Here is a 19,147-nt window from a genome sequence, read left to right as displayed (position 1 = left end):
TGATCGCATTGCCTTGCCTTTTGAATATTACTATTTACCATTAGAAGAGGGCAGAGTGAGATATGAAAGCACATAGCCGGTACACCCCTTAACTGTTGACTGACTGACACTCATGCTTGGTACCGGTGATTTTTTATATTTTTTATATGTGATTTTGATTAGCACTACACTCCGCAGTAACCCGGCTTTATGACGGCGGTCTGCAAATAGTTGAGTCTGGGCCTGACTATCGGGTGATACATACTATGAGCATCGATCATCAAAATTGCGATTCGGTGTCATCGAGTCTTTCCGCCTGAGTCCGTTATTCGCATCTTACAACACGCGTTGGCAGCTGGAGACCAGGAGCTCTTTTCACGAAGCAACCTCAGCTATATAAGAACTCCCATTCTTTAACATTACACTAAGGTTATCTTAGTGATTTATGATCACCTTAGTGCTTTCTAAAAGGAGGCCCTGTTCTAAGCCATATCATCCAGCCAGTAAACAATATGACTATACAACAACGGCATGCAGAAAAGCGTGAAGGTTCGACTCCAGATTCCATGCCCTTTGGGTATGACCAAAGTGACGAAGACACTATTACCACGCCCTTTCTCCCCACGCCCAGCTGAAACTTTCTCATACTGACATACTGGCGGTGGTGTGGCCTATAGCTAGTAGTTAAACCGAAGACGCTGGTTCGACTTCTTACATGTGCACAGTGCGTGAAGTCTGATGTCTGATGTACACCGCTGGAATATTGCTGAAGGCGGCGTTATAACCCAACTTAATCACTTGATCACTGACATAGTGTTACAGCAGTGACCAGCTTCATTGTTCATTTAATATTCCAATATTCTGGGCATTTCTAGATGACATGGAAGATTCGGGACACAATGAACGCATTGTAGCAAATACCACTCGTACATACAGGTAACTTTACGTACGTCCTAGAATGTATTGGTTTGCCCAGTTTCAATAGATAAAAAAGACAGAGTTGTTTCTGTTCTATCGCTTACTAGATAACAGTAAAACAGAAAGACAGACAGAAGAATCCACGTGTGGTTTTCTCGTTGTGATCAAGGACAAGGGGAATGTCTGCTTACATCCTTGTCGGGGGGAACATTCTGTTGTCTTGGGAACATACAGAGTCAGACAAGATAGTGAGGGCATGCTGTCTGTCAATGCAACACGGGTTCCTGTACTTAGGCGCTATCGTAAAACTGATAATGTATTAAACCCTGGGAATCTTACACATGATTCAGTTCTTGTTATTCCTTAAAGCATTCAATAATTCAATAATGTTACAGTTTGTTTATGATTACGCCTCTTACATCATTGATTGAAATAGCTTAAATATTTATGCGAGTTCAGAACTGATCTGATTAAACATGCTGCTGTCGAAATGTTATGATCAGTCATTAGCGGTACACAGGTTATGGACGTTCGTACTGTTTGGTTCAGAATATATGAGAGTTCATAATGATATAATAATGGATGTTTCGGGGGAAGGTGGGGGGAAGGTGGGTGGGGGTTGGGGTTGAAAGTCGTATTCCAACATTTCACAACAAATAAATGTCATTCGGTAAAAACAATGTGAGGTGAGAGCTGGACTAAATTAGTTTATTTCTGCGCACATGTGTTTGAGGAGTGAAGCCAAGTTTATATCACCAGAGGTTCGGCAATGCCGGCAACGTGTGGGGTCCCGGGTTTGCTGTCGTGTATTTCAACTAGAATTCAAACATATATCAAACAACGCTATGTACATACATTGTAGATAGTCACTCACTCTAGACAATCGAGGTAGGACGTATGTTGATAAATAACAACTTTTTTGTCACTGCTGTGATTTATGTTGCGAGTCTACAGATAATCGCAATAATCAAACATGACGAAAGTACACCTTGCAAATAAAACAATACGTCAACATAGGAGAATATTCAATCTTGGTTACCTGCCAAAACAGATTGCATTATCATACATATGTAGTATCAATGACAAATATATATATATATATAATATAATATTACATTCATTTATGCATTCACAAGATTGAACCGATTGAAGAGACTAACGCTTTGTCTTTGAATATATATAACTTTGATACTATTAGTCAAATAAAAATAAAGCCATTTAAATCGGAAAGGAGCCCCAGTGAGAGGGGAGATTGAGATCCAGAAACTTACTTCATTTGGGGCTGTAGTATAACACTTAGCGTTCGGGAATGGTCTGTCACACACACCCTGAAACAAATACATCCAAGAAAGCCCATGCATGTTTAGAATATGTGGCAGGTCTATGATCCCATAGTTACTCAAAATAGAGAAAGTCTCTGGACTCATTTTCATTTTATTTATAATATTTTAAAACTTTTTTTCTGTGAAATATGTTCATTTTAGAGACACGATATTAGCCTAGTTCGGGGACTTTGAGACAGGCTAACCTTTGGTTCAATCTCGTCACAATGAAAATCTGATTTCGAGGTCCCAGATACGCTCAATGTACAAAGCCTATTTCTATAGTGCGCTTGTGATATGGTTGTGGTAGTTCTGAAAAGTGCGAAAACACATTCTTTAGCCGCTGTTACAAAACGGTAGAGCATATCATACAAGTTTTATATCAAAGCCTTCACTATCCGTACTGTATGCTTGCTCCTGCTCCAATTTCCTCTAATAATCATATAATTAATGGCAAGTGAAAGCCCTAGACATTATCGCCCACTGCTGGCCCAGCCTGTTGAAGCGTTATACCGTTATCTGGCCTTGGATGTATGCATTCTTAGTCAGCTGGCGAGTAAATCATCTTGCATCTTAATCTTGCTGTGAACTAGCAGTTCTGTTTCACTTGCAGTTTGTGCAGGTGGTTGATGATTAGTCAGAACCATATGTCGTCCACGGAATGTAATCGTGTTTACGTTGCTTAGGTTTCAAAACAAGAACAACTCTGTTGATTGATGAAAATATTTGTGTTTCATTCGAAACGTCTTCGTTGGATGTCTTGCATTAGAGTGAGTCAGTTTGGTTTAATGCCGCTTTAGACAGTATTCCTGGAATATCTTAGTCAGTTTGATGTTGGTAGAAGTCCAAGATGGTGTTGATGTTGGTCCCAGATGTTTACCACTTTGGTACGGGATGAGTGAGTGAGTGAGTTTAATTTTACCCCACATTCAGCAATATACCAACTATACGGCAGCGGTCTGTATATAATGTCTGGGTCCGACAATCCAGTGATCAAAAACATTCGGATACGAAGACATGTGTCAAGTAAGTCAGTTTGTCTGACCACCCGATCCCGTTAGTCGCCTCTTACGACAAGCATGGGTCCCTGAAAACCAGTTTTAATCCGGATCTTCATGATAACTCTGGTACGGTGTTGCAAAGCAGGATAATCCGGGCGTAGCCCGATTCGGACCGATCATACGTTACTGGTGTTCCCAGGGAATGCAACATGCAGACCGAATTGCCTTGTATGTTTTTTTATAAAAGCACAAATCTCCAGAAATGCAAACTGTTATTCTAGAGCCAGTTTAGAGAAACGCCTCTCCTGAAAGTTATGCAACAAAAATATCTAAACATCTTAATGACATTTGCATGAAATGCATGATGAAAGCAAAACGGGTGATTATACTACCCTCAAATATTTATTCCATGCCAAAGATATGTCTAATCACGGCGATCCCAGTTGACCAATACCATAAACAAGATAGTATATCTCAACTGGGCTCCGCCAAGGCGCCACTTTCAACACTCCCTATTACGTGTACACCTGAAATATCACTATATCATTATATTCATCTTATAGTTTTGAATACAAATTTTCTTTTTGATAAAAAAATCAGCAAGAGTTCGACACTTATATACCCCAAAATATATTTGATAAGGCAATATCAGATTATACACGTATCATCTGACACTTTAAGGAGAGAGTAACTTCTGATCTTCAAACAACATTACTTGACAAGTACTCTCGTCCGCTTTTTATAGAGATAAAAAAAAGTTGCATAAAAATATTGCAGCAAGCGTACTATTAAGCTAATTGAATAGCATGTCTCATCTTTCAGAACTTCTACAGTTAAAGGACAAGGTTTTTCAATCAGTCATGATTTGTACAGACATACACATAGTTACAGAAACGTCCTGAATTGTTTACGATTTTAGAAGGTTTTAAACAGTCAGAAATATTGAGAAATCTGGCACGTCAGGGCAAACCTTCAGTTCTGTGACCTGGGACGATTAAACAAGTAACGAATACTTACAAGACACCTATCCATGATGTGCACTTAAGATATCTGTATATACAGTCTGACACTGTATCTGTAGGGATGAGATTCTCTAGTTAAGGTTTGTATGCGTGTTTCAGACACGCCAACACAACACAACAGACGTTCCCGTAGTGCTTCCTGTTACATGCGTATATCTATATCTGCATATGTAATAGGCAGCCATATCTCTGTTCACCATTTCCCTCCCGACAGGCGCTTGAAGACTATACACCTGATAGCCGTAGAGTAGTCATCCGTCAGCAAAGTCTTTATCTCAGTGGAAGAACCTGACCAGCTGTTATTGAGACCCTTTGTTGTGGCGATATCTGGCTCTGGTTGTATGGGCCGATGGTCAAGGATCCGATATGCATAAGTAACAACAGGAGGTATTTGGCACTTGTGGTCAAGCCCTTAATACGTATGGTAGACACCATTTAGTAATGGCTTGCGTGGACTGTGACTTCATCGGGTAACCTTGGCTTCTGCTAGCGATGCTGGCAGTTGCATGAAGTATGTTGCTTTGGGCTTTTGTTATAGAATAACACACATGAGGGTAATTTCATTGTATAAGCTGGAACAGTGTTTCATTACTGACGTGACTAAACCTGAGTAAATCGATGCTCATTATGTCAACCATGGGTTGGTTTCCAGACTCGATTACTTTAAGTCGGCCATCATACAGATCCTTTAGTACTGAGTGCTTATATAGTTGAGCGTGAAGTCGTCCTAAAGATGACCTCAGATCAGATGGTCCGTGGTGGAAGTCATATCACGGGTCTCGGAAATTACAAAGACGCTTCTCACCACGACCATCCGGTTAGAATGAAACTAATCGTACCACCGAAGGTCACGTATTGTCATGGATTGTCATGGATTGTCGTAAGACGAAGCAGCTATCTGGATCGGGTGGTCAGGCTCGCTCACTTGGTTGACACATGTCATCGTACCCCAATGGCGCAGATCTATGCTCAAGGTGTTGATCACTGGATTGTCTGGTACAGATGCGATTACTTACAGACTGTTGCATTATAGCTGTAATATTGCTGAGAGCGGCGTTAAACACCAGCCAACCGTTATGCTCAGTTAAAACAAACAGCGCGCTACATGCAAAAACAACCTTGAAAATTGTTTTATAACTGCTGGTTGTTAAGATAAGAGCTTATATTTTCAAAATTTGCATCCTCACCCGTGTGTGTTGTTATGTCAACATTTTGATAGTAGCCTATAAGTTTGTGAAGGGATGAGAGTTAACAAACTAAACATCGAACTGAAAATGTACGGTGTTTCACATGCTTTGCCTTCGTGAATGAATATAAGGCTCGTGTCTTGGTTCTAATCCGACAATACCACATTTCCTCGCCGGTAAGGGTGATCTGCAGTCACCATCTACCCGGCTGGCATTTAGCGGTACCAGCTGTACAAATCTACTTGACCTTTTCTAGATTAGGAAACCGTGTGAAGCCCGACCTGTGCTTCTATGCTATCGAGCCGGTTGTCCATATTCCTCTCGTATCAAACAAGGAATACGTCCGTCTGAAGAATGTTAACGTACATCTTCTTCCCTAGAAGCAATGACCTCGTAAATCTTCTACCTTTTGCTGAAGACGTTGAACGTCTAGGCTGCCATTGTTAAGGTATTTGTGTACCAGGGTCAAGGTGGCCCATCTAACTCATCCCACATGGTTAGTAAGAGTTTTACCCCTTTAATATAATAATTTTATGTATTAAACATTGATTTGGACGGACATTAAGGGCAATTACGATAATGATTATGACATAAGTCTGTGGCGTCATTGTTGAGGCAAGATCAGATGACCACGATACGGACACCGTCATCAGTATTATAGTGATTGATGTAAATTGCGTCTTATACAGTCAGAATCGAACAATCGTCTTTGATTCTGGCATAGATTTCATAAGTGCTATGGAAAAGGTTTTGTTCCATTATCTAAATTATAAATCATTTGTAATAAGTTAGTGTTGTTGTCTTAAACTGATATTGTGTGGTCATATTTCTGTAAACGTCACCATTGTGAATTATTTATTTAACTAAACTCGAAATTATCTTGAAATGGATATCGAGACGCCGTGCCATGCTTAATCAGTTCATATTTTTAAAGAGTCCACAACTTTACAAACATATTTTTGCGAAAGTAAAGTTGAGCACGGCACAGGTTTACGGATACGTGAAATGTGCATATAACTGCCAACACTCGAGGCATCATACATATCTGTACAGACAGGCTGGAGATTGGCAAGCCTTACAACAGATATCTGTATAGCCTCTATGTTGTGACGGTGCCAGACTCGGATAGGCACACCCGTGTTATCACTCTGCATCACCAGACTTAAACATCCTCATCGACGGTCATCTGATTGACTTGTTATAGAGAAGCACTTGGCGCATGAATACATCAGAATGGGTATCTGGAACCGGACACTTCTACTGGTTGGCGCCAGGATGTCAGATGGGTGGCGAAATATTACAAGGGCTGGAAAATACAAAAGTTGAAAAGTAATAAGTGCGGATGCAGGTTTGGGTTTCAAGTCGGTTAAGTCTACTGGAACCTTGCCAGAACATGCATCTGTTGAAAATCGCACGCTGGGCAGCAACAGGATTGAATTATTTTGGTTGAAATGTGCCGATATATAGTTCTTCGTTAAAGCGGGAACGTTGTTCTAAGTAGTATTTTTTTTACGAACACCATTGCCAGTGACGTGAATGTCTGAAGGCAAAGTTCAGCTCCAGAAGGCTATATGGTCTCCCGCTGCTCTTTTATCTGTGTTTGTATCAGCACCATAATATATATCTAAACGTGTCCTCGTCGTAACTACTATCCTAGGCTCCCACACAAGGTATTCACGATCATTTCCTACTTCACATTCTACCTTATCCTTCATATATTTAAACGGTTTTGTGTCATACAATTACAGTCTAACCCGTGAAGGTCCCGGGGTAGAATAGGCCTTCAGCAACCCATGCTTGCCATAAAAGGCGACTTGTAAGAGGTAAATAACGAGGTCGGGTGGTCAGGCTCGCTGACTTGGTTGACACACGTCATCGGTTCCCAATTGCGCAGATCGATGCTCATGTTGTTGATCACTGGATTTACTGTTCCAGACTCTATTATTTACAGACCGCCACCATATAGCTGGAATATTGCTGAGTACGGCGTAAAACTAAACTCACTCACTCAATCAATTAGTCTAGAATCAAGGTGGCAGTTATCTGAAATGTAACAACCTTCTGTAATATTATCGAAGTATATTCAGCACAGCGACAGATCCACTATCAAGATCCGGGTTCGGGTATTTAGGTTCGCTGACCTGGTTGACACATGTCATCGGATCCCATTTGCGTAGATCGATGCTCAAGCTGTTGATCACTGGATTGTTTTGTCCATACTCGATTATTGACAGACCGCCGCCATATGACTGGAACATTGCTGGGTGCGGCCTAAAACTAAACTCACTCACAGATTCGCCATGGCGACTGATGTCTTTAGCACCAGACGTTCTCTCATAGTCCTTGAACATTCCCTCTTTGAAGTCTACAAAAACAAACCTCTTTGCATGTGAAAATAAACACACTTGAATCTGTCCATGATGAGCTATCAGGTGGCACGTTTATCTGTCTGGGAGCATGCTCCAGCCTGATACCTGCTGATAGATGGGGATAAGATGTTACCATACACGCGACACTTGGAGGGGACCTGATAACGTGTAATTGATAAATAACACCGACATATTTTATATGGAAATGGTATCTCAAAAACCCACCTGCTGCTTATAGCAAACAGTCTTGTTACCAGGGATGAGGGAGACGGGTAAGTGAGTGAGATGGGTTTTACACCGTGTTTAGCAATATTGCACCTCACTTCAGTGCTGCTGACGACACCGGGTGTTTCTGTCCTCCGTCGGTGTGATTTTGCGTGTTACGTTAGTCTACTGTGTGTCGGGTCCGAGTGAGTGAGCTTGATTTTACGCCGCTTTTAGCAACATTTCAGCAACATCAAAGCGGTAACACAAGAAATAGGCTTCACACATCGTACCCATGTGGGGAATCGAACCCGGGTCTTCTGCTTGACGAGAGAACGCCTTAACCACTATGCTACTTCACAGTCTCCCGCCCACACAAACCAATACGCCATGGTTTAACTGGTTCTTGTTATTTAACGCCGCACTCAGCATTATCCCAACCATACGGCCGCCATGGTTTAACTGTCTGTTGTTCAAAGCGACGCAGCCCCATTTCCGTCACTCACTCCGGCCAACGTCATTCTTCGCTTGATTCCCCATAGCGACTCTTGAAATGACAGACTGTGTAACGCGTGCCCTATCTGGTAGGATGAATATCCAAACATTCATTTTCAAGCTACACGAGGATGTCTGTGTGTAGTCTTTTTATTGTTAGGATGATGTCTCCGTATCATCTTTTTGTATGTTTGTTCACTTTTTTGTATGTTTATATGTTAAGAAAATTTATTTAGAAATGTTTTATATAGATCCAGTTCAATTTAGACTCTTTTAATACGCATGTGAAACCATTCATAAATTGGAATCTGGGACATATTCTATATTTAGCTGTAGAGAGACCGGTAGTTACATGAAACTGGGTACAGCATATTCATAATCTCGGAGACTGATTCAGTTAGAAACCCAGATACCTTGTGTGAGATTATAGTTAATCTTAGTAGTTCTTGTACTAAATAAACTGTAGGATGGGGGGTTAGGTTTCAATGTACATAGTTGGAATTTGGTATCGTACAGTCAGACTAAGTGCCCTTGTTTTTTATTTAATTCAGATGTTTCCCCGCAACAGCTGTCATGTATGCCTTCGTAGATCAAACGTTTTCTTATCATGTTTCAGTAGGTATCACTTAAATCTTAAAAAATATGTTTTGGCAAAGTGTTAGTATTTAAAGTAACCTTGTGAAAGGGTCTCTGATACTAATTCTGATATTGTCATCGTTGGGAATCGTTGAGGCACCTTCTGTAAATATTGACTCGGATCACGTTTATGTTAGGGTGAATTGTTTATTTTTGATATGAATGAAAATCATATCGCACCCATAAGGATAAACTGTGGAACACACCCATTTTGATAACAAATCAGAAAAAAAAACTGCAAAGGACACTACTGTGACAAACTGGTGTTATATAGCATTCAAAAAAGTATATTGGATCTACAAGATTGCTAAAGTGCAAGTGATGAAGCCAAGTAAGATACAGATGATGAAGAGAAATTAGTGAGGGAGTGGGTTTATGCCGCCTTTAGCAAAATCACGGGACACCAGAAATAGGCTTTACACATTGTACCCATGTGTGAATCTGGAGAGAAATTAAAGGAAAGTGTAACAAGTTATTCCATTCCTTTGGAAATGTTTCATCTGCATGGATAAACATTACTTTTTTTCATATGCATTGACCTTGGCTAGTGTTTTGCTTGCGAAATGGAGTACATGTAACTCCCTACATTTTTTAATGGTATATCTTTATTTGTTTCTGTAAATCCATGCAGACTTAACTTGTTGCAAAATATCAGTCATGTCAGTGATAATCACACAGGCCTTTGCCTCCCTCCTGATATGCATGTGTCTAACGCTGGAGCACTCGCGCCTGTTGTTTCGCTCTACAGACTGTCGGTCAAGGTCATCGTCCCGCAAAGCGGTCTTAGAGCTCAAATGCGAAGGCGCATGTAAGAAGACTGGTCATTTTCTCTCTGTTGCGTAGCCCAATTTGCGCTGCAATTGGTTTCTGCTACACCCTGCCTATATTGTAAGTCAGGGACATTGAAAGCATAGCTTTAGTACAGGTGCCGGATAACATTTATGCTGTGAACATATACACTCGCAGCAATATCTGTCTTTAAAGTCTTCAAGTTAAAGGTTATGGTGTGTATACATGCATTAGCAAGAATCTTTTTTGTGATAGGGATAAACGGGCGTGCCAAGAAATGCATGTATACCCTTTGTATTGACCGCATCAATATGCGCTCACAGGTTTATAATGTGTGTTTCACTTTTGTGCTCTCTGTGGTAATAACAGGATCCACTGCTGCATATTTCTTCGATGCAACACGCGCACCTGGTAGACATTGTAACAGAAAAGCCCCCCGTACCCCATGATGCACAAGAGTTTATATTCTTTCTGTTAGAGAGTTAATGCATCCCATAACTTTAACACAACACTATATACACAGCGTTGCTCATGTGGTAAATTAGAAATGTAAGCAATGCTTACGACGCAACGCACACGCGAAGTCACACAGAACCACGTAGTTCTTGATAAACAGGACATCAACTGTTATTATTTTGACCCTCGCCCCTACCCGCCCCGTGCGGCCACACACGCGCACTCATTCACACCCAGCCTGTGTAATTTGTTTCTCATTATGTGTTATGTTTGGAAGCGATGTATTTTCATAACATGCAAGCACTGATAATTTTCTAATTTTTGCTAGAATTAATATTTAAAGAGCATGTTGATTGATGCAGTACCACTTCGCAATAACATAACAGGTTGTAGATCGATATTCATGCTGGTGGTAACTGGATTGTCTGGTCCAGGGCCCCATTCCTCAAAGCGATCGTAGCGCTACGACCTTCGTAACTCCCATACTTTAACAGACTTACGCCAGTCGTAGAGCTTCGATCGCTTTCAGGAACGGGGCCCATCATCCATTATTTACACACGAATTTGGTTGATGACACCGACAACTCAGAAAAACATATTTTACAAGGACATCATTGGCTACGATCGAATTCGAAGTTAAGAATTCTTAGGGCTACAAACGTTTCTAGAATAAGGGCCCACTTAGAAACGATTCCTCATAATGTGAAATTAGGAAGGGCATTTCAACTTAGTCCCCTTTTAATGTAACGCATGCACATTGTATCATCATACAGAAAACAACCTGATCAGCCTACAACATACAGATATCTTCCTGAAGCAATGTAAAGAACATTGAACATTCCTACAGTGTGGGCAACCGTATGCCGCAAGGAAACCTGTGTTTCAAATATAATTATTATATAATTGGAGTATCGTTTCAAACTGACTAAGACTTGGTATACCGTTCTTCTACACTAGTCAAAACTGTGTCCTGCACCGCTCTAGCTGTTAAATTACAGTGAAGAGTAAAGTAGGGAAATTTGCTCCACACAATTTAAATTTTGTTGCTAAGCAACGTGGCCTCTAAAGAGTGAGGGTACATTCTTGCGACATACAAAGCATAGTTTACGAGGAGATGTGGTTCCAACGATGTCGTTAATTACCCAGAAAGAGGTTATGCTCATTAATCGTGTAACGCACGTGCACAAAACCTGGACTTTATGATGCTGCGCATCTTACTGCCGTTACTTGGACAAAGGACAGAATGTGTGAAATGCTTTGGTTCCAGGTACCTCTCTCCTGGAACAGGGTGGACTAGGAAGTCTGTTGGTTACAACGTTCGTTCGTTCAAACCAAGGATTCGGTTTTATTTCCACTAGGGTACAACGTGTTAAAAGAGTTCATTGAAAACTACGTTCAAAGCTAGGACTTGTTTTACCCTTCCTTTACCCTTGGCATTAGGACTGTGACATTCTAAGTTTTCTACCCGGGTAACCCACTCCCTATTACCCTACCCTATCCTACCCTGATACCCGTTGTTATAATTCATGACATAATTTTTTTAAGGAATGGCAATATATTCTTGTCCTCGGAGGCTAAAATTTCGAGTTTTTCAATATCCTAGTCATGAATTACATGACAAGCAGTGACTGTAAATAATGGCTAAATCTTCAAAGACAGCACAAGCCTTTAATCATGAAAGAATAATATATTACATTTTTAATCACATGATCATAACGGATGCCGGATATCGGGATTACCCGCCCCAACCTTATATTATTTGGCATATACGTGAAGCACTTCGTGGTGACATCTAGCACACGGTTACTCAGTGACGAACAGACACAGACACACAGGCACGCACGCCCTCTAGTCGCAATATAACTGCTTTACTTGTTAACGTGACTTTAAAACCCAACATCTGTGACCCTAAACATCTGTGTATTCGGAGACTAAAACGATTTTTTAATCACTATTTCTAATCACATATCTTTTGGTTTCAGATCCGGAAGAGGAGTCAGGCGCATGCGCAGGGCATGCAGGAAGGAGACACAGTTGTCAGCATCAATGGCATTTCATTGAAAGGTCGCACTCATGACGAGGCCATGCGATACGTCGATATGTCTGGCGACCTTCTCGCCATTGAAGTTTTCAGGTAATTACAGAAGGATGCATAGTACACATAACACAGACTACTACTTGCAGTTAGATGCCATGTTCGTATATCGTTACGTCAATTTGATCTGCACTAAGTGTCGTAGTAGACTTGCCCCTGCATGTGTTTGTGACCGGTCCCACTGAACACGCCCGCCTTTCAACGATAACTTTGCAACATGACGATTTGGTACTGGTTCATATAGACATGCTCATTAGGACTGCACGGTATACCGATATACCGCAATGCGGCTCTCAGACGATACGCATTCCATTTTATTCTGAGAACTGGTATATTGGATAATGAAAATATATGGAGTTTTGTGATCATCTCTATGGTTTAAGTTTAAACCTACACAGACTTTCATTCACACTAGGACGTTTAATTGCGAAAACAGTGTACATTACATGTAAGAAAAAGAAAATACAATCCCTCAAAATTAAATCTAATTCCGATTCTTCTGTCTTCACAACACTAACGGGGCGATGGGGTAGCCTAGTGGTTAAATCTTTCTCTCGTCACGCTGAAGACCCGAATTTCTAGAGTTACACACCCCCCACCCCCCCAACCCCCACCCACCCACCCCGAACCCACTCACTCACTAACTTACTCACAACCTTAGCACTTGATTATCAGGAAATGTGCTCTCTATTATCAATCCTGTCACTCACTGTCAAACACTGAAAATCCCATTATACCACTGGTACCAGAATTGCAATACAATATATTTGCCAATACACAGCTCTAATCATGATACAGTTGGTTTCGTACAGCTGACTCAGATTCAACCAGGGGATCATTGTGATCATGAAAAATGATTTGAGGTTGTATAACTACAAACCGTACTAGACATTGAGAAAGATGAAAATAGAGAATGAGTGACGTCAGTTTCATTGTGATCACGCTGACGAAACTATAGTGGGTGTAGTCAGATTGCCACATACCAAAACTCAGGATTCCATTTAATGGATGATTTCAACAAAGGGACGCAACTCTCTATTGCGAAGTCTCCGTAACACAGAGGATAAAGTACTTGTAATTCCAGAATGCAATGTAGGAGTATATTTCAAAGGTATATGGCATATCCCAAAGTACCAGTGGAGTTTTTCACGACTTTGTACGAATTAACCATGCCTTTCTAAAGCAACAACAGTAACCGTAACAGTCGCTGCGGGTGGTTTGTGAGCAAGCAGTGTCATTTCAATCAAGCATGGCTGCTAACAGACTTAACCGCCTGAAGGTGTCGTACAGGTTATTAATTTCGCCTTAAAATCTTTCTGCATCCTCAGAAGAGTTATGTAGCTATTTAGTACTCAACAGTAATTGTATGCAGTGGCACATTAGCTGCACATGTTCGCGAGTCGTCCAGGTCAGGGTGACCCAAGTTGGTCGCTTTATAAGACGGAGGGGCAGAGCTTAAAATACAGGGGAAGTGGAGGAAGAATTACTCTGGGAATAACTCCCACTTAATTCAGCTAGAATACAGGCAACACTCATCATTAACCTCAAGACATTAACTCTGTAGTACGTAGGTAGCTGCAACGATTTGAAATAGGCATATACATTGTATTTAAAGACACATGCCAAGGGATGCACTGTGTTACTTTTCTTAGCAAACCGGTTAGACTTGATCTTAAGAACAAACCTTAAAAATCCTATGTTCTTTGACATCTTTAGAGTATTACATTTATTATTTGTTGCAACACGAACTGAAATACTGAACTGGGCAATAGGGCAATAATAGTAAAATGAAAGTCTTTACTGGGGGAAATTGTGGTGCTGAGCCATGAGTTTATCTTGTAAACTACTGAAGACAACACCACATCTGGGCACCGCTCCACCGAGCGAGCTTAGCAAGCCTATAGATAAGCAAATATGAATTCCCATAGGTTAGCAAAAGCTAAAGACGCCCATAACTCTAAGACTGCTTAGTGATCGGGGTCATGACCAGCCAATGATTGTCTGTGTGAACAACGATCCGAGCAATAGGGATGACATCTTCACCAGTTCACAAGTTTAATGATAAAGGGTTATGAATGTATGAACACCATTTTCTGCAGAGTTTAGGCCACCTGGATTTGGGTGATGAAGCAGGATAAATATTGGGGTGAAATGAATATACATATGTAGTATGCTGACGTGCATCTACACTCATTACAAAGGTGTGTGTATATATTGGATCTAAGTTGTGTTATATACTTTGCAAAAGATTCATTACATAAAATTATGTGTTGTATATTGTGCGTACGAATATGAAAAACAGCTGACGCGTGGTCGTTGTTAAAATGGTCGAGTGAACTCTCATTACTATATCAACATAAAACTATACCACCAATCGGGCTTACACGAAAAAAAATGGTTTGGTATGCGCCTGTGTGCACCAGTGCAAGATGTTGAGGAGAGCATTCAAACTACGAATTATTCTCTAACACATAATTAGTAAATTGTATTTTAACAAAATGAAAATGTCAGCAAACACACTAACAGAGAGACCTATTATACTATCATTAAAGGCCCTGTTGAGACATAACCACACAAAATACAAATGGCCGCTTTACGAAGGGGCATAACTCTCCCGTTGTTCTGGAGGCAACCCATGAACCTGATGATGTCCGAACACTGTAACAGGCGATACAGGTCTGACCTTTAAGATAGGGTGTATCTCAGAATCATGAAGGAGTAAACAATCCTCTGCTGCTCATCCACCGCAAGTGCTACCATTTAATCCCTGGAAGAAACGGAAATCCTGGTTTGGTTGAACTGTAGGGGATGATGATGTTACGGAATATGGGAAAGCGGTATTCTGTTGAAGTACGTCTGAGGTATTGCGGTGATCTGGCTCCTATTTCTTAGTGGTAGTGCAAGATGGACTCCCACAGCTGATCGGGACTGACATGTGAACATTGCTCGTCTCGAACCCGTGCCAATACTTACTGGGAGGAGTGTTTCGTTTAACGGGATCGCGGACGTGTCCTTGCCCCGTGAAAATATACTAAACGTTAACTACGTGAACTTTGAAGCATGAAGGGCAACAATAGACTTCAGTTTAGGTCAGTATTGTGTGCAGCTTGGTTGGCGCTTGGCTTCTGTTGCTTTCTCTTAGTATGTCAAATGCATATATGTTTATTGGGTGTTATTGTGCTTATTATTGCTGCATAGCCTTGGCGACATCATTGAATCTGTCATTATGTTTGGTCGGGGTGGTTGGTAGGCGGTGGTTGTTGTGTTTGAGGAACCTGGACGTGATGTCATTGACAAAGGTTGTTGTGTTGGATCGGATTTTTTTTCTATCTTGTGACCAACTTAATTATGTAACAAATTCAAGGAAGCCAGTACAGTTTGTTGCATTTAACGGACGAGTTATTTTAGAACGCAAATAACGTCATGGTAACGTGACAGTTGTCAAGCACCATGACATGATGGCACCATCTGGCATGTCAACGGCGTCTACACGACCCTGGAGCGCAGCCAATATATTAACGTGTCCTATTTCTCACCACTGGGATGTGAATTCCCTTCATGATCCCACGTCTGCTGTCAGGGGGCAGGTTTTACCCACTGTTTACCCATTACTCACAAACCCATGACGTCATTGACACAACGCCCCTCAAGTGAAATTTGCTTTAGTTCTAAAACGGTAAGGGCATTGTTCCCAAATGCCTGGCGACTTCATGTATATGTTCTTTTAACTGTTAAGTCCTTATTCCTTTGATGAATTATTTATGTTTCATTAGCACTGCAGTAATACAAATACAAAGTACACTTTGGCGTCTCCTTCTATGATTCATTGAATCAAGTCTACCGCTGTAGGTGGGGCAAGGGAGATGTGAGTACAGTGCAACAACCTCTGTTATAGCAATTGAGGTGACTCCTCATGCAGTCCTTAATATTCATAGTAACTCTTGTAGTAGTGAAAAGCAATGGCTGGTAGCGTTGTAAGAATGGAGCTCGTTCACATTTTGCTTCCATCCATCATGATAAACAGTTACATTATGCATGATCATGCTAAATATGACTGTGGAATTAAATTGGAGAATTGTCTTGATCCATATAATCATACATCCTTTTATGAACCTTTGTTACCCCTAAACACTATAATTATGATGTTATAGTCACAATGATGTATCGTTAGGCCGTGTACATACATACATACATACATACATACATACATACATACATACATACATACATACATACATACATACATACATACATACATACACACAAACACACATACATACATACATACATACATACATACATGCATACATACATACATACATATTATATCAGCTTTAACAAATTAAGCTACTAATTTAAGAGTCTTGATGTAAGTCAAACCTATTTATATAACATTACACAATTTCTAAAATATTTAGTACTCGTTCGCTTTCCTATTTCCGTGCAACCTCGGAACTGAATCCAGATCGAAGTCATAATAATTTTGTGGGCCTCTGCCTGATGGAAGGGATTTATAGTCAAGATCGAGGCTAATGTAAACGTTAGTAAACAGGAAGTTCCGCCTTCACGTCACAGCCGCGGCTGACGCAATGCAGTCTGGAGAATGGCAACATGGCCCCTGGGGATCTCAATAGTCGATGGTGTAGTCTTTGGGTAGAAGTGTTCGCTCTTCATGCTTAGAGCAAGGTTCGACTCCCATTATAGCTACAAGCCGTGAAGCTTATTCTAGGTTTACCCCATCGTGACATTACTTAAATATTTCAAAAACTGTAATATCTTGGTGGCTACTTCCAAAGTCAACAAGCTAGTATGTCTCTTGGACTTCAGACGATGCATCAGATAGGTGTCCAGCTCAAGCCTAGAACGAGGTGAATGGTTTAGATTGCCGTAGTTCTGGCATAGAGGATTGTTCTGGACTTTATTGGATAAGATTTATTTTTGGTCTCACTGGCCTCTTCCATAATGACCACGTCTCAGCATCTGTCGTTCTCTTGAAGGAGTGAGTATGGCTTTACGCTGGTATTTAGCAGTATTCCAGCAGGATCTCAGCAGGGTCACCACAAGAGGAGCAGTCACGTTTCAATCATAAGGGCATGACGAGCGAACGATTAACGCATAGCTGTCTAACATTATACAACCCACCTTACACATCGTTACATCGAAGATTACATACAGCTACAGTTCACATTGTTATGTCTGACCCCTGACCAGTAATATTAAAAATGGTGTAATTCAGTCTCATCCTTAAGGCATCAACTGGAAATTACCCCTTCACATCCTGTTAAAATGGACCGATCATTCAAAATTTTGAAATTAGGTGAAAAAATAATATATTTCATTTTCATCCTTCCCGCATCTGTTCATTTCCTCTTCACATCCTGTAAAATCTGACCAATAATTCAAAATTTTGAACCCGAGAATCTGTTTTTGAATTATTTATTTTCAGAAGGTTAAGCGAGATGGATGTATTGGGTATGTCCTGAAAATCCAAGGCAGCTTCCTCTGTAACTGTATTATAGGAATATATCTATCTGGGCTAATTCCGGATATATTTGTAATACGTTCTGTTTTGGGATTTTTCTCCTACCTTACCTTTAGAGGACGGAGTAAAGGGTTTATGTACGCCATGCCATTAATACACATTGTTTTGTTTCAGGGGCAACATGCCCAGCGTCCACACTGTGGCAGGGTCTCACGCCCCGGTCATCAACGGTCACTCGTCGGTTAAACAAGATGGCGACCGGGTGACGTCAACAACGTCTGCTTCATACGATGACGGCGTGAAGAAAGGGTCTATTCAAACTGAGTCGTTTGTAGAGAAGGGTAATGGCCGGGAGACGCGTGGCTTTGTCCACACAGAACACATGTCTTCTGTAGTCCATGATGAGTGGGCACCGACTCAAGCCCCCCTCCCGTCCCTGCTGGATACCAGTATGTCCAAGCAGCCATATTCCTCCCAGCCAGTCCAGGTGCAGGTGTCCGCCATGTTCAGTGGGCCCAAAGACGATACAAAGATAGGCAATGCTACTCCCAAAGGATACTCCAGTCAGCAGCCCTCCACCAATGTGCCAGTGTTTAATGTTCGTAAAGTAACTTCGTCAACGACAACGAATACAACTATGTCCAATCGCCAAGAGTCGTGGAAACCTGGCGATTCCTTTGGAAGTCAAGAACCTGTAAAGTTCGACAAACCTGAAGACAATAAGTACCCCACCTTTCCTCTGCCTGATGTCAATAAGTCATGGAAGCCAACCAAGGCAGCACCTCCTCCTCCGCCACCCAAGCCGGCGATGAAGGAGCTGAGCATCACAAGAGTCCGGGACATCAAGACGGAATTGTTGTCACCGAGGTCTTACGACGACGTGGAAGATGAGGGGAGCATCATATCGTCAAAGGAAGAAAGCATCACTTCAAGCAAACACCATAATAGACTGCCAGTGTTTGCTCCACCCGTCCAGATCAGTCTTCACGCGGGGGAGAGGGACGACCTCTCTGGGAGGCCGCATGACCTTGACCTAGTCCGAACTACGAGTATCGATAGCGAGATATCCAGCCCGACGTCTTCGCTTGGTAACAGTGAGTATCAATGTGTTTAGTTCTACTAATTTCTCACACAATTAAAAAATCCCAGTTTTATGTTTAAAACAGTATGGATACGTACCCGACACAGAACG

The 19,147-nt window shown here is 41.3% G+C and overlaps 1 protein-coding gene across 3 annotated transcripts in view; it reads left to right on the top strand.

Moving 5' to 3' along the window:
- Positions 1-19,147, top strand: part of LOC137284575 (synaptopodin-2-like) — a 60,727-nt gene that overhangs the window by 30,690 nt on the left and 10,890 nt on the right. For 2 of the 3 annotated variants that reach the window (XM_067816424.1, XM_067816425.1), the window contains exons 3-4: positions 12,361-12,512; positions 18,130-19,049. In XM_067816424.1, the coding sequence (XP_067672525.1) occupies positions 12,361-12,512; positions 18,130-19,049 (1,072 nt within the window). Of the gene's footprint in view, positions 1-12,360; positions 12,513-15,321; positions 15,563-18,129; positions 19,050-19,147 lie in introns of those variants that run through there. The other variant, XM_067816427.1, reaches the window with a different exon arrangement.

The sequence above is a fragment of the Haliotis asinina genome, chromosome 5 (genome assembly GCF_037392515.1).
Source record: "Haliotis asinina isolate JCU_RB_2024 chromosome 5, JCU_Hal_asi_v2, whole genome shotgun sequence".
Classification (NCBI taxonomy): domain Eukaryota; kingdom Metazoa; phylum Mollusca; class Gastropoda; order Lepetellida; family Haliotidae; genus Haliotis; species Haliotis asinina.
Note: the sequence above shows the minus strand (reverse complement) of the source record. Positions and strands in the feature narration are given on the sequence as shown.